At 38.2% G+C, this 26313-nt stretch overlaps 3 protein-coding genes and 1 long non-coding RNA gene across 4 annotated transcripts; 2 read left to right on the forward strand and 2 right to left on the reverse strand.

Annotated features, from left to right (window-relative positions):
- Positions 1–1396: 1396 nt before the first annotated feature.
- On the forward strand, positions 1397–2286 carry LOC105442591 (scavenger receptor class A member 5-like). Its single transcript, XM_011674848.1, has 2 exons — positions 1397–1807; positions 2260–2286. Exons 1-2 carry the CDS (start codon positions 1397–1399, stop codon positions 2284–2286), a joined length of 438 nt encoding a protein of 145 aa, XP_011673150.1.
- Positions 2287–4976: 2690 nt separating this feature from the next.
- On the forward strand, positions 4977–17356 carry LOC593292 (scavenger receptor cysteine-rich domain superfamily protein-like). The gene is made up of 6 exons (XM_030986430.1): positions 4977–5292; positions 6272–6598; positions 12356–12676; positions 13144–13377; positions 15121–15447; positions 17181–17356. The coding sequence occupies exons 1-6, from the start codon at positions 4977–4979 to the stop codon at positions 17354–17356; spliced, it is 1701 nt and encodes a 566-aa protein (XP_030842290.1).
- A 1836-nt stretch (positions 17357–19192) lies between these two features.
- On the reverse strand, positions 19193–20636 carry LOC115924265. Its single transcript, XR_004064246.1, has 2 exons — positions 20227–20636; positions 19193–19291 (listed from the first exon to the last, which is right to left on the reverse strand). It is a non-coding gene; the product is annotated as an uncharacterized LOC115924265 (long non-coding RNA).
- Positions 20637–21255: 619 nt separating this feature from the next.
- LOC115924315 lies at positions 21256–25863 on the reverse strand. The gene has a single exon (XM_030986431.1). The coding sequence runs from the start codon at positions 25861–25863 to the stop codon at positions 21256–21258; it is 4608 nt and encodes a 1535-aa protein (XP_030842291.1).
- Positions 25864–26313: the final 450 nt, after the last annotated feature.

Below are 26313 nucleotides of genomic sequence, written 5' to 3' on the forward strand. Positions count from 1 at the left end.
GCCTTTTTTTTCTTCAGAAATGTAAGTTTTCAATAAATATTTTCTTCAAATGTTTGGAACCATGTGGCCTACCCCACCCCCGGCCTACGCCCCAGCCACGGCCTACGCTGTAGCCATGGGGTGTCCTCTGTCCAGTATGTCGCTTTCTTATTAACATTTAGTTTATTGCTTTTTTATTTTGACTTTTTCAGTATTATGAATAGCGACCCTCTCGTCGCATTATGAATAGCGACCCTCTTCTCCTATGATGAATAGCGAACCTCATTTCGTATCATGAATAGCGACCATCTACTCCTATTATGAATAGCGACCCTCACTTCGTATTATGAATAGCGACCTTATTTCGTATTATGAATAGCGACCCTCTACTTCTTTTATGAATAGCGACCCTCAATTCGTATTATGAATATCGACCTTCATTTCGGATTATGAATAGCAACCCTCTACTCCTTTTAAGAGTTTGACCCTGAGCCTCAGCAACAAATTGGTGACCATTGCCATTGGTAGCCATGGTGTTGGCTGTGGTAGTTACTAATAGAACGTGAGTAGTGTGGTTGAAGGATTCGCAGATTTTCATCTGACGGGGACCGCGACGAGAACGCTCCTTCAATGCCCTCCCCCCAGTAAAGAGACTGCAAGACATGATCCAATTTGTCTCAGTCAATAATTGCGAATCAACTGTCAGACATATTACATGTGGTGTACTACAAGGGACGTTACTCGGCCCGCTGCTCTTATTTGATAAATAAATGATCTTAAAACGCATCTACCATCTTATCTTTAATCTTATTTGCAGATGACATTAATATATTTTTATCTCATCGTAACCCACAACTTTTACTTCATACTGTTAATTATGAATTTACTTTAATTTGTGAATAGATCCAGGCAAACAAACTCTCCTTGAGTATTAAAGTTGTTCAGTGCTATGTAGTGATCGGGAGTGATCGCCAAGTTGCCTACTTTACAAACGACTATACTGTATATACCCACGCATGTGCATCTTTACCAAAACCAATTACATATTATAAAGCAATATTATTTACTCACTTTCGGGTGAAGTATTTATAAATGGAGCAGCCCTTGATTGTGTTCAATTTATACAATTTCGTGGAATATACATTGTCAACAATTAATCGTGGAAAACACACATTGATATGGTCTGCCGACTTGTTTCACGAAATATTGGTGTTATAAACAAATTTATCAAATATCATCATCACTTTACTCTGGTATAGTGATGTGCCCGACTATGTCATTGTCATACATATCTATAATCTAGTATAGCTTTTCGACAATATAACATGAATCCAAGGGCCTGTGAAAATGAAATTACTACTGTTATCAAATAATACAAACAAACGAATGTGATAAGTATAACCTATGCTAATCCTACATGTGCGCTGGCGACATTAACGTCGTCATCGGCATCGTTTCAACTGCAGCTTATGAAGGAAACCTCCGGCTTGTAAATGGATCGGACTACACAGAGGGTCGACTCGAAATCTTCCACGACGACCAATGGGGCTCGATCTGCGACAACACCTGGTTCGGCGACGACGCTTCGGTCGCCTGTCGTCAGATGGGCCTCGGTAATGTCAAGTATGCTTACCAGGACTATGGACCAGGCCAGGGACCTGTACATCTAGATGATGTGGACTGTCGCGGTACTGAGATGTACATTACGACCTGTCAGAAGGGTGATTGGGGAGTAAACAACTGTGGACACGATTCAGATGTCGGCATGTCGTGTTTTCTCTTTGAAGGTAAATCAATGCCGATTGGTCTGTTTCTTAACTTTGGATGGGTAATCTAAGTGTCCCATTCTGGCACCTTAAATACAATGGTTATGGTTTGTTCAGAAATGCATATGAGATAGCCGTACTTTGATGTGTGAAAGTAGTAAACTAGGCGTTTTAAATGGCCATACTGAACTTTAAATTAGATTCAGGCATCCAAATTTGCAAAAGGAATCAATAATCTTTAGAAGGTCTTAATCTGAGTTTATTATAGCAACATCTTTGTCACCTTGACTCGAAAGTTTAGCGCTAACGGAGGCCTTTAGCTATAAATAAGGCCTTATCCTCATTAAACGATATCACATTCTCAACTTGCAACAAGGTTATAACTTGTATGTTGAATTGGTTCGATACAAAATTATTATGAAGAAGGCTATTTAATTTGTTTAAAGGCGTGATGTTTACTAATCAGTGATATTCTTTATTAAATTGTATTGTTCATTTTTCTTCTTCTTATCAGAACCTGAAGACGGTGACGTTCGTCTAACCGGTGGAACAAGCTTCAAAGAGGGCAGGGTAGAGGTCTACCATGATTATGCTTGGTACAGTGTTTGCAGGGACACGTCATGGGGTCAAGTGGACGCACAGGTCATCTGCAATGAGCGTGAACTCGAACTCGAATCTGAAGACGAGGATTTCGGACCGGGTCTCTACCCCGGGATCATAAGCCATGTTGACTGTGTAGGCACAGAAAGTATTTTTAAATTCTGCGATTATAACCTCGACGATGGGGAATGTGGATCAGATGATACGGTCGGGGTCGTGTGTAAAGATTATTCAGGTAAACTCAAGATGAGTATCCAACTGGATAGTTTCTATAATTTTCAGTTCACAAAAAAATGAACTAAGTCAATAGGTATTATTACTAGTTTGGCAACAGATTTAATTTGCGTTTTTTTTTTGTCTCAGTGGTGTCTTCAAGCGCATCAACTTTGTCGTGTTAAATATATTTAACTTGTATCTGTTTAAATGACTCATCCTCACTTAACCAACGATTTACATTTACGTAATTTTATAACGTCTTTCGTAAAAACATATCTATAGGTTTATGACGGTAACATCTAGCTCGTGTCTTATAAAGAGATGCGATTTATCCAAAGTGATGGTAAGATGACTCAAGATTGATTTCAGTCGCAAAACACAAAGATCAGCATCGACGTGTGTATATGTCCGATTGATTGGAGGACTTGAGATCGATTTAAATCCATCAAACTTTATTTTCTATGACGTCATTGTGTGAAAAGTGATTGTTCATCTTAGAGCTAATTCACGTACAGAGAGTCGAGCCTGGCGAAGTTGCTTATGATTGGTCAGACACGTCATGGAGCTCCAAATAGCCCTCCCCCAACAGAGATTGTGCGTGGGAGGGAACTATTTGGAACTACATGGTAGAACTTAGGCTTTAACCTAAATATGACTGCGCTCGCGTGCTTTTGTTATGCGCGTATCACAACTTTGTCTCAAAAAACGCCATGGTTCATTTTTATACGACAGTTGCTCCATCGGAAGGGGATATACGACTGCGGGATGGACAGACCTTCGACGAAGGCCGGCTCGAGATATACCACAACGCCGTTTGGGGGTTCATCTGTAGAACCAACTGGGAGATAAGCGAAGCTAAAATAGCCTGTCGCCAACTCGGATACGACCACGTTCTCCAAGCTCGCATCTCAACTGACTACGTTTCCAGGCCCGTTCACCTTGACAACGTCCAGTGCATAGGTGATGAGGAAAGGCTGGTCGATTGCGAGCATGATCCTTGGGGCAATGTCAAATGCACGGCATCGTATGGGGTCGGAATTGCCTGCTCTGAAACTCCTGGTAATCCAATTTAATTATACCTCATTTGATCTCTTGATATTATTATTTTTTCTTTGGGGGGGGGGGGCAGTAGAATACATAACTTTCAAGGCTGCCATGAAGGTTAATTTATTATCAGCAAAGTCTACAAGTCATAATTGAATATGCACTCCAAACAACAGGACTCGAACACTTGCTAGCACATGCACATAAACATTAATAATAACATAAATAAAACGTTTCACAAAAGCCATACAATTACATAATATACACGTTTACACTTAACGCAAAAAGGTTGATAGGATTTATTTATATCTGATTATATACGGTTTGGCCGCCCATATAGGTTTTTTTCCTGAGGCCGCCATCATGGTCAAGCTCTGGCTTAAGATGGCAGTCTCTTGCATTTTTCAATTTTGAAATGATTTGACAAGTATATGTTTTGTTTAAGGTATACTTATTTATTTTAATTTATATTATGCCATGATTATATATGTATTTTAACTTTAGTTAATAACATATATGTACATAGTTTGTATATTACTGTCTATTATGTTAAAAGGGGCAAACAAAAATCTTAATGACCACCAAATTCTTTTGAAAATTCCAATGAAAGTTCGGATTACTGTTTGTCAAGTTTCATTCTTTTGATATATTTCGGGTCATTATTACATAATGCAGTAACCGTCAATTCAATGATTTCTACTCAGCTAAGTTTGTCAAGCTTTAGATTTTAAACAATCTTTCTTCCTAGAGGCATGTCGTTTTCTTCCTATGAAAGATTGTTAAAGTGGTAATGATTGTCCTGAATTTGTGTCAACCCTGTGTCGACCCCTAATCCTATGGAGTTCATAATCGTCTGGTCGTAGAGATATGTGAACGGGGTGGGGTCAGATGGACAGATGGATTGCATAATCTGTGAATAGCTAACTCAGCTATTCATGGTAAAATTTAACTCATGTTTCTTGATACATAAACTGTATGAAAACATTTAGAGACCTCCAGTTACTTCAAAAAATATGTAACCTAGGTACATATACTTAAACAAGATAATCACATGGCATTCTCCGGTATAGTTTGCATACATCTTTCATCCGGCACCTCCCTCCCCATGTTAACAAGAAACCTGAATATACGAAATTCAAAGAAAGTATGCCATGGATTTAGCCAGGTTTGCGTGGTCAGGCGAGTTAGAATTCCAGACAGCTTCGTTGACATATACCCTTGAAATAGGAACTACTAGATAACAAATAAAAAAACTATTCGCATTGATTTATTTTTCATACATTCTACTCTTCAATATCCTCCTTTTATCCTTTCGTTTCTGTCTGATTGTCTGTCCTGGTTTCTATTCTGATTGCAGTTTTTGAAGGCAAAATGCTGTTAAGGAATGGTGCGAGCGAAAACGAAGGCATACTCGGGATCTATCACGGCGGCGTCTGGGGCACGATCTGTAATGATGATTCCTTTTCGCACATCGAAGCCCTAGTTGCCTGTCGGCATCTCGGCTACGACATGGTGACTAGATTCGCCACATCCATCACCCCCGGATGGGGTGTTATTCAGCTGGATGCAGTGAGCTGTTATGGGTATGAATTGACTCTTGGTAACTGCGCTCATGGAGAATGGGGGAATCCTTCATCATCATGTACCTATGATACGGATGTATGGCTGAGCTGTGAGAATAAACCAGGTAAGAATAAAACACCTTCACAGGAGTACCAGAGCAGTTCTGGAAGATTTAAAATTACCAAAAGTAGCATGGCACAGGGTGGTCTCCCTTTTTGTCCACACCCGGTATCTACTTTTGATTTTAAGTTCATGATCGGAGAAATGTCAAAGATGAGTTTAGTTGATGAGGACCTATATTGCCCTCCATTGAGTTTGGGTACACTTGTAATTTGAACTGATTTTTCACAATCACCCACGTTATATTCATCGTCATTGTATCAAACTGAAGAATAAACATCAGCGTTCAAGTTGAAACCAGTTTAACAAGTGTAATAGCGGCATTCTTCAAAATATGACCATTGCTTTTACCGATGAATATTTAAAATGTATTGACTGATAGGTAATAAGCATTTGTTTACTCATTCAGAAAACTCCTTTTAGGAAGCACATTGAACAATAACCTCAGGCGCGGATCTACGGGGGGGGGGGGTTAGGGGGTTTAAACCCCCCCCCCCCCCCCAAAAAAAAAGGAAAAAAAAAAAAAAAAAAAAAAAAGAACGCACGCTGGAGAGAAACCCTTTCAAGTGCAAATATTGTTAGAAGATATTCAACTCATCTGGTAACTTAACCAAACACATGATAACTCTGGATATAACTGTGTATTAAACTGTTACTTGATTTAAAAAGACGTTATCATGCACTGCTTTTTATGGTCTCCATTGTGTTGATAGATGCCAGGAAAACATCACTTACGGGGTTCAAATAAACACCCCCGAAAAAATCGGTTCGCCGCTTCACGGCTCGTTATTTTGGTCAACCCCCCCCCCCCCCTTAGCAAAAAGCTAGATCCGCCCCTGAACCTGTTTTTGTGTTTTGTTTTCTTTCATGGGAAAGTATATTTTATTGTTTATTCCATGCTGTTGTTTTACCTTAACAAGAAAAAGATTGACTGAACGAATATGGTTGTTTCCTGAATTTCATATTCTCTTTTCTTCCCTCAGCCGAGCATGGTGCCGTCCGCCTGGTCGATGGATTTACGTCATCACAGGGGCGTGTCGAATACTACGACGACGGTCAATGGTCAACCATCTGCGACACCGTGGGCGATTTGAGAAAAGCAACCGTGGTGTGTCGGCAACTCGGCTACCTCACAGCCAGCGAAGCATTCGGTGGATCGTATTTCGGCTCAGGGTCGTCGGATCAGCCAATCGACGCCGTTAGTTGTCATGGTTACGAGGCGGCGTTTGAAGACTGTGATCATCGCGTTTTTAGCCCTGAGAACTGTGAATACCATGAGAATGATGCTGGGGTTATCTGCAACGACCAAGGTATGTTTTGGGGTTAATAACTCTTGTTAATACTGTTCCGACCAGAGAGTGCATATTCAAAAGAGAGAGTCATTGATATTAAGAGAATGGTTTGAGATAGGTATTGTTAGTGCAAAACTATAGGGTGGTAGGACTGCAGCCCCACTAAAGTTTGAAATACCTATATTCGGATAACCGTCACCTCATATTCGATCAGCGAGGAGCTCGAGTGATGTCATCCTGGTAGCAAAGGTACCCTCAAGTAACCTCAAATTCAGCCTTACAGTTCAGTTCTGTTTCTTTTATTTCACATGAAAACAATATATTAACAAAAATATTATATTATATAGATTGATATTCATGAACAATAAGACATCTACATGTACATGGCAACGGTTTGTATTGCATTAACACTGGATAATTTCGAAATTACATGTGAATCAAGGAACTTCATAAAAAGTTTTTAAGCTGTTTGAGATACGGATCAATGTTGCTCCAGTAGTTTAGTCCTGTGTATGATATTGTTTTGGGGCGAAAACTGTCCTGGTTTGAGGAAGATGATAGTTTGCACGCGTTGCATGTCGTGTTTGGTATGTGTGTATAGCGTCATTTTTTTAAAGAGTTCAATCGTGGCTGATTGGAGTTCTCGGTGGGGTTAGTATGTGAGCAATAGTAAACAAATATATCATGCACTGAGAGGCTCTAGTTTAAATTATGGATCGAGTTGGCAAAAAAAAAGTGTTATTGCTGTCGCCGAGAAATCCATAATTTCACTAGTGGCTTAAGATTTTTGTTTTTCAAACCAACCTTCATTAAAAAAAAATTTAAATTCTGTCACCGAGGAATCCACAAATTTAAGACCAAAAGCTGGTGCTATACCGTGTGAGTCAAAACAAAGTTTACACCTATCATCTATGAACAGTAAATTATTATACATGTTTTATCCCAAATCATTCGGTACCATTTTTGTGTTGTCATTCCTCGCTCATTTTTCCTGATTGAGGTGTCATATGAAAGGGCAGAAACTCAACTTTCTAGAAATGTGAATTTTTCCTCGAAATTCAGATACCGCCCGCCAAATGTCTTTTTGGTTTCCTTCCTTCCTTCAAATTGCTTTTGATCACTCATGCGTGAAATATGCATTATCTGAGTAGCATCACATGAAAGAGGAGACTCTAAGCTTTCCAAATATGTATCATTCATTACTTATAGTTGTGAATAAGTTATGATAGAACATCGATACTTCTCGGTTTCGTTTTTTCTGGGACGCACTGTATATAGATATGAAAATGTGAATGTAGCTTATGAGAATTTGTATGACATGTTTGTAAATGTGTGTGATAAACATGCACCTACTGTGACATTTAGCAGAAGATCTACACAAAAAAAGCCTTGGATATCAACAGGTATTGTAAAGTCTATCAGGAAGAAGCATAATCTGTATAAAAAATATAGGTCATCAAACTTTAATGAAGAGTATGGAAATGAATACAAGAAATATAGAAATATGTTAGTAACTATTATAACAAATGCTAAAAGAATGTGTTATAGCGATTCCTTTAGCGAAAATAGAAATAATATGAGGAAGACCTGGGGAATTATCAAAGAGTTAATCGGTAGAAATGATAAAAATAAGAAAACAAAGATTGAGCAGTTAGATATTTGTGATGAGGGAACGAATAAAGCTGTGTCTTCAGAGGATGGCATAGCTAATGAACTTAATAATTATTTTGTTTCTATAGGATCAACATTAGCAAAGAACATTCCAACTGTGAATCTTGATTTTAAAAACTATTTAGGTAGAAGAAATGAAAAATCCTTCTTTTGGAAACCCATACAAGAAACAGAAGTTTTTGATAATCTGTATGCTCTCGATGCTAAGAAATCCCATGGATATGACAAATTGCCAGTAAGATTAATTACGGATGCAATACCCTATATTGTTGCGCCACTGACGTACATATTCAATTTGTCATTAGAAAAGGGAAAGTTCCCAGATGCATTGAAGACAGCAAAAGTGACTCCTTTATACAAAAAGGACCAAAGACCGACCCTGGAAATTACAGGCCCATTTCTGTTCTACCGGTCATTGCAAAAGTCTTTGAGAAATTAGCTAATGGTCGTCTAATGAATTTCTTAGAATCTAACAAGATTTTGTATGAACATCAGTACGGTTTTCGCAAGCGATATAGTACGAAGTTATCATTGATAAATCTTGTAGATACACTTATAAAATCAATGGATAAAGGTAAACCAACGCTACGTATTTTTATAGACTTTAAGAAAGCTTTCGATACTATTGATCATGAAATCCTTTTAGGAAAGTTAAACAATTATGGAATACGAGGCATAGTATTACAATGGTTTCAAAGTTACATTTCAAATCGATCGCAAGTCTTATGCTACAAGGAAATAGTATCAAGTAGGAGAAGGATAACATATGGTGTCACTCAAGTTTCAGTCCTCGGGCCCACTTTGTTTTTACTATATATTAATGATTTACCATCTTCTACTAAATATTTTGAATTCAGATTATTTGCTGATGATTCAAACCTATTTCATACTTTTGATAAAAAACAGAAAGAAATAGATATGAATGAAGTGAATAACAAATTTGTGGAAGTCCAAAAATTGTGTCTTGTTAACAAGTTGACGATAAACTTAAAGAAAACAAATGTTAAGCTCATTAAGGGACAAAGGCAATCATGTGAAATTAGGGGCATTTTAAAACTAAGTGATACAGTGATAGATAGAGTCAGTGTAGCATCTTTCGTAGGAATTCAAATTGATGAAACCTTGATGTGGTAGGAGCAAATTCAGAACATTAATAAGTGTATACGGAGGAAGATTGGACTGCTGTGTAAGTTGAGACACTATGGGCCTAAGCACATTCTCATGCTCTTGTATAAATCCTTTCTCCAGCTGCACATACTTTATGGTATTGAAGTTTGGGAAGTTGCTATGAAAGTCATTTAAATTGCATACTATTGGCACAGAAAATGGCCATGCGTGTGATAACATTTTCCCCATTTAGAACAAGTTCAAAGGCACTGTTCGTACGTCTACAGGTATTAGATGTGCATAATCTGTTCAAGCATTCAGTATCGACCTTTGTATATGACCTGCAGAAAGGACATTTACCACATTCGTTAATGGATTACTTTGTTTTAATGAATCACATGTATAGAACAAGAGGGAGTGAACATTTGATGCTACGATTACCTAAATGTAGTACGACACATGGCACTTTTTTCAATTTCTTCCATTGGAGCAAAGCTGTAGAATAATTTGCCCATAAATATAAGAGAAGAAAAAACAAGATCATCATTTTGTCAAAATCTCAGAATTAAACTCCTAAGCAGAGATGAATCATGAGGATCAAATAATATGATAAGTCAAAATAAATATCAATATGAATTTGCATACAGTTTTAGAAACTTGGAGAACCAATCCCGACTAGCACTCGTTCTAACTATTAGATCTCCCTTTAACAACATTTTAAGTTTTTAAGTTTAAAAATATCCTTTATTTGAATCACTTATACGCTATTGGAACTCTGTGAATTTCAATTCCAGCCACAAATCTCTACGTATTATTAAGTTATAGCTAATTCACAGGTTTTGATATGACATTGTATATGATTAATTTAATTTGTACACATAGTTCAACTATGGATATTTTCCTTTTCTTTGTAACTCATGTACATGGATATTTTTGTTATTTTGTTACCCACTTGAATACATTTGTAACATTGTGTTATGTTGTTGTTTTGTTGTCAATAAATTCAAATTCAAATTAAAAAACAAGAAAAAAATACCATAACATGCCAGAGTCACTGAAGAACCACATTTGCAATGGAAAATAATTTATCCTTAAATATCACATTTAAGCGTTCTAATCGGCGTTCCCTACGCGTGTTTGCAAGGAATATGGGTACCATAAAATGAGCTGTATTTCAAGTATTTTTCAGATTAGCACGATTATGTGTGAGTCGCAAGCTCAAAAGTATCTCATCGCATGTATTAAATCAATGCAGCCTAATACCGCAGCGCACACACGATATCTCTGTCTAATTCAGATTCCAATTTCTGATCACCGCAGGGGTAGTTTTTGGCACGGCGAGCTTCGGCGTGGGATACCTGCTCCGGCCGCAAGTGCTATAGGTCAGCGGGGGAACGCACGGCGCGCGCGCTTGCTTCCTATTGACTTTGTACATGCGGCCGAAAACTGACTCCGAAACAGTGAACATGAAAATGAATATTGTCACGGCAATTCATGATTTTTTTCTGGGATTCTTTTTTTGTTTAAATAATAATAGTATATGCTTCATGATTTGAACAAGAAATGATAATAAATAGGAAGTAAAGAGTCCCAAAATAGGATTTTGTCTTAAGTGGCCGAAACCCCCCCTCCTTTACTTTATATTAAAACTCCGCTTATTTGGTAAGTAGATATAAATCGACCTTATTTAAATATAATTGTACAATTGTCAATAAAATTATGACAGTGCCGTGGTAGCGCAGGAACCGGACCGAGAGAGGAGCAAGGGCCTATAGGGCCTAGATCTATACCACACATAGCTACATACTAGATCTATCCTAGTTGTGTATTAAAAGCTGTGCTGATTCTCACTTCAACATTTCAAACACCACTGTACAAAACTCAACTGATTTCACTAGCAATTGGTACTTAAGTAACAATTGATGACACCTAAATAGCAGTAAAAAACCAATTATTTCAACTTACCGATGTTAAAAAGAATAATTTAAAAATTCAAATTGTAAGTCTACTAGCTGTCAAACTCGCCGATCAACCACATCGTATTTATTGCGTGCATTTGTGTATTGTGTATTGACTATTCGTGTGTACAATTGCTGCCAATTAGCACTTTTGCAGCGTTAAAGGTCAATAAAATGGGTATTGACTCTCTATGCTTTGCTGGAGTGGTTTAGACTAGGTCCACAAATCGAACTCTGGCGGCCCTTTCGCGAGTTCTATTAATATATGTAGTGTTTGAATTACCCCCATGCAAGAAATCCATAATTAAATACGGCAGTACCAGGGTTGAGTAAAAATATTGCAAGACAGGACCCAATTTGTCTCGGTCAATAATTGCGATTCATCTGTCAGACATATAACATGTGGTGTACCACAAGGGTCGTTACTCGGCCCGCTGCTCTTTATTTTATACATAAAATGATCTTAAAAGTGCATTTACCATCTTATCATTAATTTTATTTGCAGATGGCACTAACATATTTTTATCTCATCGTGACCCACAACTGTTTCTACATACTGTTAACTATGAATTTACTTTAATATGTGAATGGATACAGGCAAACTAACTCTCCTTGAATATTAACAAAACCAATGCGTATGTTATTTAGCAATATTATTGACTCACATTTCGTGGAATATACATTGACAACAGTTTATCATAGAAAACACACATTGATATGCTCTGCCGACTTGTTTCACGAAATATTGTTGTTATAAACAAATTTAGACTTCAATTTCCTTATCAAATATTATCATCTCGTTACTCTGGTATAGCGATGTGCCCGACTTTGTCATTTTCATACATATCTATAATCTAGTATAGTTTTTCGACAAAATAACATCAGCCCCCTTGGAAAAATGAATCCAAAAGCCTGTGAAAATGAAATAACTACTGTTATCAAATAATACAAACAAACTAATGTGATATGTATAACCTATGCTTATCCTACTTGTGCGCTGGCGACATTAACGTCGTCATCGGCATCGTTTCAACTGCAGCTTATGAAGGGGACCTCCGCCTGGTGAATGGATTGGACTACACAGAGGGTCGACTCGAGATCTTCCACGATAACCAATGGGGCTCGATCTGCGACACCAACTGGTTCGGCGACGACGCTACGGTCGCCTGTCGTCAGATGGGCCTCGGTAATGTCAAGTATGCTTACCAGGACTATGGGCAAGGCCAGGGACCTGTACATCTAGATGATGTGGAATGTAGCGGTACTGAGATGTACATTACGACCTGTCAGAAGGGTGATTGGGGAGTAAACAACTGTGGACACGATTCAGATGTCGGCATGTCGTGTTTTCTCTTTGAAGGTAAACCAATGCCAATTGGTCTGTTTCTTAACTTTGGATGGGTAATCTAAGTGTCCCATTCTGGCACCTTACATACAAGGGTTATGGTTTTGTTCAGAATGCATATGAGACAGTCGTACTTGATGTTTGAAAGTAGTAAAATAGGCGTTTTAAATGGTCATATTGCACTTTAAATTATATTCAAGTATCAACATTTGCAAAAGAAAGCAATAGTCTTTAGGAGGTCTTAGTCTGAGTTTATTATAGCAACATCTTTTTCATCTTGACTCGAAATTTTAGCGCTTAAGGAGGCATTATCCTCATTTAAATGATATCACAATCTCAACTTGCAAGAAATTTATAACTCGTATGTTGAATTGGTTTGATAAAAAATTATTATGAAGAAGGCTATCTAATTTTTTTAAAGGCGTGATGTTTGCTAACATTCTTTATCAAATTGTATTGTTCATTTTTATTCTTCTTATCAGAGCCTGAAGACGATAGCGTTCGTCTTACCGGTGGAACAAGCTTCAAAGAGGGCAGGGTAGAGGTCTACCATGATTATGCTTGGTACAGTGTTTGCAGGGACACGTCATGGGGTCAAGTGGACGCACAGGTCATCTGCAATGAGCGTGAACTCGAACTCGAATCTGAAGACGAGGATTTCGGACCGGGTCTCTACCCCGGGATCATAAGCCATGTTGACTGTGTAGGCACAGAAAGTATTTTTAAATTCTGCGATTATAACCTCGAAGATGAAGATTGTGGATCAGATGATAGGGTCGGGGTTGTGTGCAAAGATTATTCAGGTAAACTCAAGATGGGTATCCAACTGGATAGTTTCTATAATTTTCAGTTCACAAAAAATGAACTAAGTCAATAGGTATTATTACTAGTTTGGCAACAGATTTAATTTGCAGTTCTTCTGTCTCAGTGGTGTCTCCAAGCGCATCGAATTTGTAGTGTTAAAGATGTATAACTTGTATCTGTTTAAATTATTTATCCTCACTTAACTAACGATTTACCTCTACGTAATTTTATAACGTTTTTCGTAAAAACATATCTATAGATTTAGGACGGTAACATCTAGCTCGTGTCTTATAAAGAGATGCGATTGATCCAAAGTGATGGTAAGATGACTCAAGATTGATTTCAGTCGCAAAACCATCTCTATTCATAAAAGATTAGCATCGGCGGTAGGATCTGTGTGATTGATTGGAGGACTTGGGATCAATTTAAATTCATCAACCTGTATTTTATTGATGCTTTAATATTTTGTTATGATGTCATTGTGCGAAAAGTAATTGTTCATCTTAGAGCTAATTCACGTACAGAGAGTCGAGCCAGACGAAGTTGCTTCTGATTGGTCATACATGTCATGGAGCTCCAAATAGTTGTGATACGCGCATAAGACACGCACGCGAGCGCGGTCATAGGTTAAAATCCTATAAATTGTACATGTGTATAGTATACACAGTTATTTTTTTTGTGAACAAGTTGTTTAAAAGTTTAAACAACCTCGGATTAACGAGTGACCTGATCTGAGAGTGGTTTAAAATGTTAAGCATCTCGATTTGTCTAAAGTTTAAACACTTAGTTGATCAACATTTTGAACAACTTGTTTAAAATCACAATTTAAACAACCGGTGTTGTTTAAAGACGATTGTTTAAAAAGGAGCTGTTGTTCATCGGGGGTTGTTTACACCAACTGGGTTGTTTAAAGAAAGTTGTTTAAAAAGGAGCTGTTGTTCAGTGGGGGTTGTTTACAACAAAAGTCTACCTATATTCTGACATTTGCGTACAGATACTGAACATTTTAACTGAACTTACGCTATAAGTTAAAAACTTCAAATTGGTTAATAATAGAAAAGTGATTTCAATTAATCCATTGAATCCCCAGTCACTTAGAAACGCGTCGGTAGCTTGGTCGGCCATGATGTGAAATAAAGCTTTCAGCCAACGCGCACTTTACTGGCACGTGTCGACACATGACGTCATATGTAAACAACACTGTCTAAAAGCTCTCGTATTTAAAATATAGCAGTCATTAAATTTTAAACAGCGAATGTTTAACAAAATTACTTTCGTTTCGAGCAACATTGTTTACAATTTGTTCAACTGTTGTTTAAGATAGTGTACAACTGTAAGTGAACATCATTTTTTTAAGCAGCGTTTTTACTGTGTAGAAATATACAATGTCTTGATAGATTCTGGTTAAAACTATGGGCCTCGGTGACTCCAAAAGTACCATTTGCTTCAGAGCTGCACCCCGTCAGCAAACAGTACTATTGGAGTCACCTCTTGCGCATAGTTTTAACCAGAACCTCTCAAGACATTGTATATTTGTATACTATACAGATGTACAATTTATAGGATTTTAACCTATGACCGCGCTCGCGTGCGTGTCTTATGCGCGTATCACAAATATATCTCAACAAACGCCATGGTTCATTTTTATACGACAGTTGCTCCATCGGAAGGGGATATACGACTGCGGGATGGACAAACCTTTGACGCAGGCCGGCTCGAGATATACCACAACGCCGTTTGGGGGTTCATATGTAGGACCAACTGGGAGATGAGCGAAGCTAAAGTAGCCTGTCGCCAACTCGGCTACGACCACGTTCTCCAAGCTCGCCTCTCAACTGACTACATTTCCAGGCCCGTTCACCTTGACAACATCCAGTGCGAAGGTGATGAGGAAAGGCTGGTCGATTGCGAGCATGATCCTTGGGGCGATGTCAACTGCACGGCATCGTATGGGGTCGGAATTTCCTGCTCTGAAACTCCAGGTAATCCAATTTAATTATACCTCGATCATTTGATCTCTTGATATCATTTTGTTTCTTGGGGGAGGGGGGGGGAGAATACATAACTTTCAAGGCTGCCATGAAGCGTAATTTATTATCAGCATAGTCTACAAGTCATAATTTAATATACACTCCAAACACCAGCACTCGAACACTTGCTTGCACATGCACATAAACATTAATAATAACATAAATATAACGTTTCACAAAAGACATACAATTAAATAATATACACGTTTACACTTAACGCAAACAAAAAAATGGTTTCCTACATTATTTGGCTGATAGAATTGATTTATTTCTGATTATAAGTGGTTTGGTCACCCATATAGGTTACTTTCCTGAGGCTGCCATCACGTACAAGCTCTGGCTTAAAGTACAAGTCCATTCCAAAAATAACTTACTTTCAATAGAAGCAGAAACATCAGACAAACCAATCGAAAAACTTTGAGCAAAATCGGATAGCTAAAAATTATTGATTATTAATTGTTTTATGTTATGCTATGTTTATATGTATTTTAACTTTTGTTAATAATATATACCTAGTATGTATATATTACTTTTTATATCCTGCATCAACAAATTATTATTTTTGGTTTGTTGAGAGCTCGTCACATGACCAGAAATATTCCAACTATTTTTGAGGTCAGACCATGATTATGCTTGGTACAAAATTCCTGCCCCCCCCCCCCCACTCAGTGCTATTTAGGGTACGCATATGCTTGTTCCCTATTTATTGAAAGCACCCCCTATCTGAGGACTGCCAACATTTCCAAACCCCCCTTTCTCGGGCTTTTCGCGGGCTTTTCCTGCCTTGGAAACCCCCCTAAATACGGAAAAAATGCTCAATGTCCCCCCTAAATTCGGAATAATTTCTCAGGAATCCAAAGAGATGAGAGAAAAAAAGAAAAAACACCCCCTTTTTAAAGAAATCTCCGGGTGAAAAGTCAAATACACCCCCTTTTTTTCAATTCTCGGGCCGGACTTTGTCGCACGAAAAGTACCCCTTTACCGGACATTTTGGTAACACGCATGCGGTCATTCCGACCCCGGAGTAGGGCGGGGGGGGGGGGGCGGGAAAAAATTACGCTATGATTATGCTCGGTGACTCAAAAAATACTATTGGGTCACCTCTTGCCAATATCTTTAACCAGAACCTCTCAAGACAGTGTATATTTGTATACTATTATGTTGAAAAAAGGCAGAAAAAAAGCATATGACCTCCAAATTCTTTTGAATGTAACTTAATTTCAGAGCCATATAATGGAAATATTGTACAAATACGCATAAATTCATTCACCCTATTCAGATTATGTAAGTAGTTGTGATACATCCAGTGATGTATTAGTTATATAAACCGCTCGTCTATACATTTGCTTACTATCGAAATACTGTAACGTTAAAAATCCTAAAATCCTGGTTTATGATTAAACGATACCTAACTGTTAATTTTATTGCCTGATGAATTATGGTGAATTGAACAGGATTAATGGACAGGGCTGACTTCGACTAGCGTTTGCTGACTCCATTTACTGAATGTATATCATATCGTATATTTCTATATAACCTTGAATATTTCGTTCATTAATTAATTAAATGAATGAAACCACTCAATTTCATACGATTGACAAAATCACCGGTAGAAAAACATCCATATCTTATTCATTAATCTCTAATGTAAGAAAAATCCTTCTTTGTTGTCTTATCTTCACCAGTTGAAGAACATCTTGAAGGATGGGCCATCACCTTCATCGTCATCGTTGTCATGGTACTCGTATTTGGAGTTATATACATTATAAACATTATATACAAGCACCGGGTAGAATACGGCGTTGCTTGTTTTGGTGGGTTTATTGGGCTTTGCTCTGAATGTGGCGATTGTTCTGATTGATGCCTGATTGATTTGTATGTAATCAATAATTTAGGTTTAGTTAAATGAAAATTCTCAAAAATACGAGTTGGAAAAGAATTAATTGTATTATTAATTTGTTTTCTCGAATTAAGGTGGCAGTTGCTTATTCATGTATTTGAACATGAAAATTGCAACTTGGAGAATATGTTAGTCTTTTAATGTTTTTAACTTTACAAATAATGGGGCTGTATGGTCTAAGAAAGGAGATCCAGTACAAATACGCAGGGCCCTTCTTTGCAATGAAAGAATCGAATTAATCAAGTTTGGTTACACCACATTTGCCCAAACAATATACATTATGTTACATACGGAAGTACTCGTGTGCTATACTTAGCATGGGGCAAAAGGGGCTAAAGACTTTAAAACTGATTCATGATTTCAACACTTTCGGATATATACATAGATACATAATGTCAGTGATCATTCCATGTTAATTTGTCATCATTAAATACTCCCAAAAAATTTGATGTCTTGTTTTCTTCGATTTGCATATTATCAATTTTATAATATTTGATATAATATTTATAATATTAACACGGAAGAAAGTTAAATGAGAATTATAGTGTTTAGAGTGCATACAACGTGTTTTTCTTCTGTTTGAGATCTTAATACACATAAATCAGTTAAAAACTTTGCGTAATTCACAATTTAAAACATTCACCAATGTTTCAAATTTCCTATGAGAGCAAAAAATATTTGTGTCATCCGCAAAAAGCATTAAATGACAATAAAGAAGATGTGTTGGATTATCATTTATGCATAAAAGAGGGCCAAAAATGGAGCCTTGAGGGACACCACAATTAACGGAAATTGACATATTCTTTTCTATTTGTTAAATAATCCTTAAAATATGAGAGGAATTGGCCCCGAATACCATTAAAGGACAGTTTGTTGAGTAAAATATTATGATCGAGTGTATCAAACGCTTTACTAAGATCTAAAAAAATAAACCAATCACATGTTCTTTATTTGCTATAGCATTAGTAATTTTATCATAAATTTGTACTAAGGCCAAGGAGTGACTAAGGAGTGATTTTTTCTCGAATGATATTGATTTAAATTTACTATTTTGTGCGTATTTAGAAAATAGACTAACCTATCATAAGCAATTTTCTCTAAAACTTTAGATATACTAGGAAGTATAGAGATTGGACGATAACTACTAATTTCGTGCGGATCGTCTTTTTACTAAAAAATCGGATTTACCTTCGCTATTTTAAGTAAATCTGGAAAATCACCTTGCAATACAAACTGATTAATAATATGGGTTAGTGGATTAGCAATAACATGTACCATTTGTTTTAAAAGTGGTGTACTAATTCTATCATAACCTTGAGCTTTGGGCATGCTTAATGCTTTAGTAAGGTTAATAATTTCGTTATGGTTTGTGGGACTTAAAAAAAGTGATTGTTGGATTTGATCTGATAAAAAGTCAGTATAATGAATGATAGAACTATCAATTTTATTTGCAAGTTGGGGGCCAATATTAGTGGAAATGAAATGAACTGATTAGCATAATTACTAGAGTCTTCAATTATCACATTATCTAAGGTAACTAGGTCATCTTTTTTTCCCATAACTTCTTTAATAACTTTCCAAACTCGCCCTCTTTAAATTATTAGAAAAGTGTAGCTTCTGGGATATTTGAATTAATTTCGTTAAGTTGTTACGATATTTTGTATACCGTAGGTTGTTAAATTTACATCAGTGGAGTTATGTAAATATATTGTATACATGCGATTTCTAATTTGTGTTGATTTAAGTATTCATATCTGGTTTGCTGAGAACAAAAAGACGACTCTCTGCACGAAATTGTATTATGGCGTTGATTTGTACTTTAATCAAATGACCAACGATGTGAGTCAAATGTCGTCGAACAACGCAGTTCAGATGTTGAAGAATATATAATTCAATCTGCATAAAAAGAACAAACAAATTGAACCGGAAATTAGACATGTACCTTCAGTACCTTGATTAACACTGAATACATATTTGTCTAGACTATGAAGCTCAGAATTGTACTTCTTATATAAATAATAAACTTGACTGAACTATCAAAACATGTCTCTCTGTGTCATTATTGAATAATAACTGTTGTATCTTATCTTGCATCATGACCACTAGTCATCAGAAACATATGTAGTCTAAATCATAATTATCTTCATGAAATATCTGCAATAATTACCTTACAAATATTAAAGTGTAAACTACTCCAGTAATCCTTTTGTATTGGAAAATAAATCTCAAGCCATGTATATCAAGTTCAACTTGACCAAAATTCAACTTGCAATGTTATTATGCACATCACAACTCTTGCATAACTTTTCTCTAACCAAGTTAAAATAACCTAGCCCAGTTTGATTCATTTCAGACACTCAGTTAACATATAAATCCCTCATGCCTTTTTGATTTCTCCATTAATAATTGTTGTACAGATTTATAAGCTTTCATAAACATAAGCCCCTGACAAAAACACTCATTGATGTAAACAATGCAACAAATTGATGTGCTAACTTCAGTTTTGGTTTCATGCTCAAAACCTATGTAAATTGCACCTCCTTTTAAACACAGGAAAGTAACATTAAATTCTTGAAGAATTATTAATAAAAACAGCTTGACCTCATCTCGATAGTTATTTCCTTTCATACCCTTTTCCATTATAAGGATTATATTTTGTTTTCATATCTCATTTTTCCCACGAAACTTGTCGCATTCTTATATCTTACTGCAGCGACAGGAAATATGCAAATTAAATGCAAATGAACATAAACCACGAGAATTCACTTTTCGTTTCACATTTTAGTAATTTGTTCATAAAGTCATTAAACCTAATATTAAAGCAAACTTACTTCTTGGGCAGGAACTATAAACTTTCTTAAACATAATGAGAGTCGGCCAAACTTCTAGCTTGACGAAATCTGCACATACGGTTGAAATTTCAAGCCTTCGGTCGAAACTTGTGCCTCGGGTTTTCTGACATGTTTCGAAGCTAAAATTAGCCACCTATAAACGGCCGTAAACCGAAAAATCTATGGTATCTTTCAATGAACAAGAAAAAGAGTAAATATCAGCAAATCCACTAGAAATAAGTTTCGATCAACGAAACATCCTCCCGCCCCACCGGATGAGGAGTCTTTCTGAAAGCTTGAAATTTCTCAAAACAAATACACTGTATATCATATGATTACATGCATGTGAATCATTACATATATTATATCAACAGTCTCAGTTCAAATGAGAACTCATTCTCTATTGTTCAGTTCGATCTAGTCAATATAACCTTCTGCAGGGTAAATTACTGCTAGTTTTGTAATCGGTCTCCGATACTCTCCGGAAACAGTTTTTAGCTTCACATTCCGAACTTTACCATCAGGTCCCGGATAAACCTGAATGATCCTAGCTATAGTCCACTTTCCACGTACTGCATTACTATCTGCAGTCATTACAACATCTCCTACACGAACGTTCCTACGATCGGCGTTCCACTTTCTGCATGGTACTAAAAGTGGTAGGACGTTTTGCGACCACCGCTTCCAAAAGGAATCTACTATCTGCTGAATGAATTCTACGCGATGACGCGGATTCTTGGTTTGCTTAAATGGACCTTGAGGAACATTTCTCGATGATCTACCTAACAATATATCATTGGGACTCAAATAACTTCCATCATCTGGGTCATTGCATTTCCGTCCTATCGGTCGCTCATTCATGAGATTAGCTACTTCGAGAAAACATGTTAACAACTCAAAAGGAGTGAGCACCTGCTCACCGATTGCTTTCTTGATTGCAATTTTAGCACTCTTCACGAGCGATTCTGCGCACCCATTTTGGTGGGGTGCACCAGGGGTAATGAACTTCCACTGTACCCTGTTTTCCGCTCAGAAATCTTTGAGCTCATCTTCACTCCATCCCGATATCATCTCGCGAAGTTCGCGTTGAGCTCCTACAAATTGGGTACCATTATCGCTAAGAATTTGAGCTGGTTGTCCCCTCACTGCGAAGAATCTCCTTAAAACTTGGAGAAATTCCATTGTTGAACAATCAGTCGCGATTTCAAGATGAACTGCACGGGTGTTTAGGCATGTGAAGATTACACCGTAGTGTTTGGCCCTCTTGTTACGACCAACTTTAACTTGAAATGGACCAAAATAATCACAGGACGTGTAATAAAACGGTGGAGTATGGGGTGCTACGCGACTGCTGGGCAAATCAGCCATCTTCTGTGTCTCACGCTTACATTCTGCTGACCTGCACTTCACACATCGATGCTTAACAGTTTTAGCTAGACGATGTCCCTGAAGAATCCAAAACTTACGTCTAGTCTTGGCGGTCGTTGTCTCAATTCCCGGATGTCCAATCTCATGAACATGACGTGTGATTAGAAGAGCTATATGATGGCTAGCTGGCAGCAGAGCTGGGTGTTTAGATTCGTAGGATGTCACTAAGTTCTCCACTCTACCCCCTACTCTGATTATTCCTTTGTTGTCAAGGAAAGGAGTGAGAGTTTTGAATTCTCCTTTCTCAAATCTGCTCTTCAGACCTTTCTGAGCCTCCTTCGTCCAGTAGTGCTCAGCCTTCTCTAATTCTCCAGGAGTTAAAGTTACATCATCTTCCGGTATGGATGCTTTCATGAGCTTTGACTTGAGAATCTGCACATATCTGAAAACGTAGGCAGTCACTCTTACTAACTTTCGCCATTTTGAAAAGCGTTCACATTCGATGGGGTTGACTGTCATGTTGATGACTAAGACTGTCTGAGTCTTTCGTCTTTCTAGATTCTCAAGATTCTGATCGATTATAGCTTTGTCCACTGGCCACTCTGGTTCATCGAGGTGGAGAAAGTTAGGACCGCACATCCATTCATCCATTAGTTCCTTCACTGCGATTCCTCTCGAAACTTTGTCTGCTGGATTATCTTCACCAGGAATATGTTTCCAACTTGATGGGTCAGTGAGAGTCTGAATCTCCCCAACTCTACTTGATACGAAAGGCTTATATACCCTGGCTGAAGACTTGATCCACTGCAGAGTAATCATGCTGTCAGTGAAGAACACTACTTTCTCGACCTCTAGTCTCATCTCTTCGGTGATTGACTTGTAAAGTCTGGCAGCTAACACGGCAGCTTGTAATTCCAATCTCGGTATTGTCAATGCCTTTAACGGTGCTACCTTTGACTTTGATGCAATGAAGCGAGTCTCATACCTGTCATCTCTGGTTTGCCATCTCAGGTATGCACAAGCACCATATGCATTTTCGGAAGCATCAGAGAAAATGCACAACACTGGCTTGCCTTGAGCATCAGGAGGAGTAAGGCATCTTTCTAGTGATACTCCATTCAATCCTTTCATTTCCTCAAACAGAAGCCTCCATTCAGCATCTTCTTCTGGTGAAAGATGATCGTCCCAGTTGTAGCCTCTCTGCCACAATTTCTGCATACCTATCTTTGCTCTAACAATCACTGGTGCAGCAAATCCTATGGGGTCAAATATGTGGGCAATCTGACCAAGGATCTTTCTCTTAGTCAATTTTTCTTGACTCTCTCCATCTGTTGCTGATCTCATTACACTGTCTTTCAGCTTTACTTTGTAAGAGAAGGTGTCATTTTCTCTGTCCCAAACTACTCCAAGGACCTTCTCTTCAGCTATCTCATCCAACAATTTCATCTTTCCCTGGGTGAGGTCTCCGACATCTGATTCATTAGAAATCCACCCTTTGACCTTGAAGCCACCTTCATTCAACACTTCATCCATCTCGGCGCTGAGTTTCCTGGCTTCATCTACAGTCCTTACAGAGTCGCAAATATCATCCATGTACACATTCCTCTTTAAAACAGAAGCTGCCTGAGGATGTGTACTCTCTCCTTGCTCTGCTGTAAGCTTAAGGGCAGTCTGGGCTATCGCAGGTGCAGGTTTGTCACCGAACGTGACAACTTTCATCATATAGATGTCAGGTTCTCTGTGCTCATCCATGTCCCTCCATAGGAACCTGTGAACATGTTGGTCACTCTCTGGGATTGATACTCGATGATACATCTTAGATATATCCCCGCATAAGGCCACTTTGTTTTCCCTGAATCTCAGAAGTACTCCAATCAGATTGTTCAGGAGATCAGGGCCTTTCATCCAGTACTCGTTTAATCGATGACCTTGGAATGATGCTGATGCATTGAAGACTATTCGGAGAGGGGTGCTCTTCTTTTCTGGCCTCACAACCGCATGGTGTGATATGTAATGAACTGGCCCTTCATAATTCTTGATATCTGCTGCTGTTAGTTTCTTAGCAAATCCCATTTCTTCCAGTTCATGAATTTGCTTGTTATAGGCCTCTGCATGCCCTGGATTTCTAGCAAGTCTCTTCTCAGTAGACTCCAGTATTTTCACTGCTTGACTTTTGTTATCTGGGAGTTCATGAGGATCCCGTTGCCATGGATAGGCTATCTCCCATTTCTTTCCTTTATTCTGCGAAGAAGCTCTGATGATTTCTTCCTCTATCTGTTCTTGCTTGGTTAGCTTGGTAGTCTCTTGGCACTGACAACCTACCCCTTGTGATTCCAGTCGCCAAAATTCTGACAGATCGGGGTTCTGGACTGCGACATGTAGCACATTCACACAAATGGTTCTCTTGTCTGTGCCGCCGAAGATTACCCATCCTAACGGAGTCTTTCTTGCGATACAGTTTTTTCTCTTCTTCAGTTTTCCGCCTACAATGTATCTTGGATAGTCAACGCCTATCAGAACTTCTACAGGTCCACTATCTCGATTCAGGTTGGGAATATCGAACTGATCTGCTAGGTCTTTCACACTTACAGCTTCTTCCTCCGTGATTGAAGGTACACCTACAACTTCGATGAACTGATGTTTCTTGGATGTATTCGCTTCCCGAATCGGCACCTTGTATTTGAATGTCTCCAACTCTTCCTCAACTTCACCAAGTTTTTTAATGGTGATTCTAGTTCTGGTACCAGTCAAGTGGAGTTTCTCTGCTAGTGAGTTCTTGATCAAACTAACTTGTGAGCCGCTATCTAGCAGAACATTTGCTCTTGTCTGTAAATCACTGGCAATGTCTATGGTTAGGATTGGCAGAAGTGAAGCTCCGACAGTAGTTGCAACGTTAACGTTTTTTTTACTGCTCTCATTCTCTGATTGGTGACCCACTTCCATATGAAGCAAAGGATGATGGTAGTAAGTACACCCTTGCTCTGGACACCTCTGCCTTCTTCTGCAGTTTGCCATGAAGTGATTTTTCCCTGCTTTTTTCAAACAGCTAAAGCAGCATCTGTTTTCTTTGAAGAACTTAAGTCTCTCTGGGGCACCCATAGATGTCAGGCGCTTACACTGATCGATCCAGTGTTCATCCGTCTTGCAATACCAGCATCGATGTTGTCTTTGAATTCGGTCCGGTGGCTGATCTTCATGACGTCTATCACTGTAGGCTGGTTTATTCTTCTCTTTCATTGACATTTGGTTGACGTTTGCTGAACGGCCTTCGCTTTGGGATCTCAATGGCGCTGAAGATCTAATTCGTGCCTTCATTTCTAGGTTTAACCATGTCAACAAAGTTTGAAGACCTGCAGTTTGCTTCTCTGTTTCTTGGTATCTAAACCTATTCTTTCTGTCATTAGGGCACATCTTTCTTTCTATGGTGGCTAGCATATGACTGTTGTCCATATCGCTCTTCTTCCCCACAAGCTTGAGGATGTTGTAGCTTCTTCTTACAAGATTAACCAATTCACAAAATCTATTATCCTCGTTTTCCTTCAAGGGTCTGAATTTGGTTAAGTCATTGATGATAGTATCTGCTACGATTCTGGGGTCGCCATACATAGAGTCCAAGAGCTCCCATGCCGCGTCATAATCACTTCCTATCCCTTGGATAATATCATGTGCACGGCCCACTAGACAGCTTCTCAAGATTGTCATGGCATCACGTTTTCCATACTGCGAATCAACCATGTGAATGAAGTCTGACTTGAATATCTCATAGTCCCGAACATCTCCAGCAAACTTGGGCAACTTTGGCTTCTCCACTTTAAAACTACACCTGGCAGCTGCCATGCTTGGAGAAGTGTCTGGACTCTGATCTGGAGGTGGGGGCGCACTTGTAGACTCCGGTGGTGTAGAAGCCTCTCTCTCTACCGGCGGCATCTCAAACTGTGATGATACTTGTTCTGCTGGTGTCTTAACGTCTGGGCTTGTTTGAGAACAGTAATCAGTGACCGTTATCTGTAGTTCCATGAATTCCTTCTGGCAATCATTTATCCACTGCTCCTCTGTCTCAAACTCAGCATCATCATCAAGAGTCAAAGCGAAATTTTCATGCGCTTCTTGTAATGCTTCAAATGCTTGCTCAACCTTGTCAAATGCAGATTGAACCTCTGGCTCTACTCGGTTGTTGTCAAGCAACATCTGAAGACCATTGCTGTGTCGTGTAAACCTGGCCTTCGCTCCCCTTCTCTTGAGTTTCAGTGACTTCTTGTCCTCCGCCATCGTAATAATTCAGCGAAGCTCCAATAGAAATTGAATAGTATGGTTTGCTGAGAACAAAAAGACGACTCTCTGCACGAAATTGTATTATGGCGTTGATTTGTACTTTAATCAAATGACCAACGATGTGAGTCAAATGTCGTCGAACAACGCAGTTCAGATGTTGAAGAATATATAATTCAATCTGCATAAAAAGAACAAACAAATTGAACCGGAAATTAGACATGTACCTTCAGTACCTTGATTAACACTGAATACATATTTGTCTAGACTATGAAGCTCTGAATTGTACTTCTTATATAAATAATAAACTTGACTGAACTATCAAAACATGTCTCTCTGTGTCATTATTGAATAATAACTGTTGTATCTTATCTTGCATCATGACCACTAGTCATCAGAAACATATGTAGTCTAAATCATAATTATCTTCATGAAATATCTGCAATAATT

This window comes from Strongylocentrotus purpuratus, unplaced genomic scaffold (assembly GCF_000002235.5).
Source record: "Strongylocentrotus purpuratus isolate Spur 01 unplaced genomic scaffold, Spur_5.0 spur5_scaffold_15, whole genome shotgun sequence".
Taxonomy (NCBI): Eukaryota; Metazoa; Echinodermata; class Echinoidea; order Camarodonta; family Strongylocentrotidae; genus Strongylocentrotus; species Strongylocentrotus purpuratus.

Coding starts and splice junctions, on each gene's coding strand:
- LOC105442591 (XM_011674848.1), top strand. CDS start 1,397: ATGTGCGCTGGCGACATTAACGTCGTCATCGGCATCGTTTCAACTGCA. Junction 1,808..2,259: donor TGTTTCTTAACTTTGGATGG/GTAATCTAAGTG, acceptor TCTTCTTATCAG/AACCTGAAGACGGTGACGTT.
- LOC593292 (XM_030986430.1), top strand. CDS start 4,977: ATGCTGTTAAGGAATGGTGCGAGCGAAAACGAAGGCATACTCGGGATC. Junction 12,677..13,143: donor GTCGTGTTTTCTCTTTGAAG/GTAAACCAATGC, acceptor TCTTCTTATCAG/AGCCTGAAGACGATAGCGTT. Junction 13,378..15,120: donor TGACTGTGTAGGCACAGAAA/GTATTTTTAAAT, acceptor TTTATACGACAG/TTGCTCCATCGGAAGGGGAT.
- LOC115924315 (XM_030986431.1), bottom strand. CDS start 25,863: ATGGCGGAGGACAAGAAGTCACTGAAACTCAAGAGAAGGGGAGCGAAG.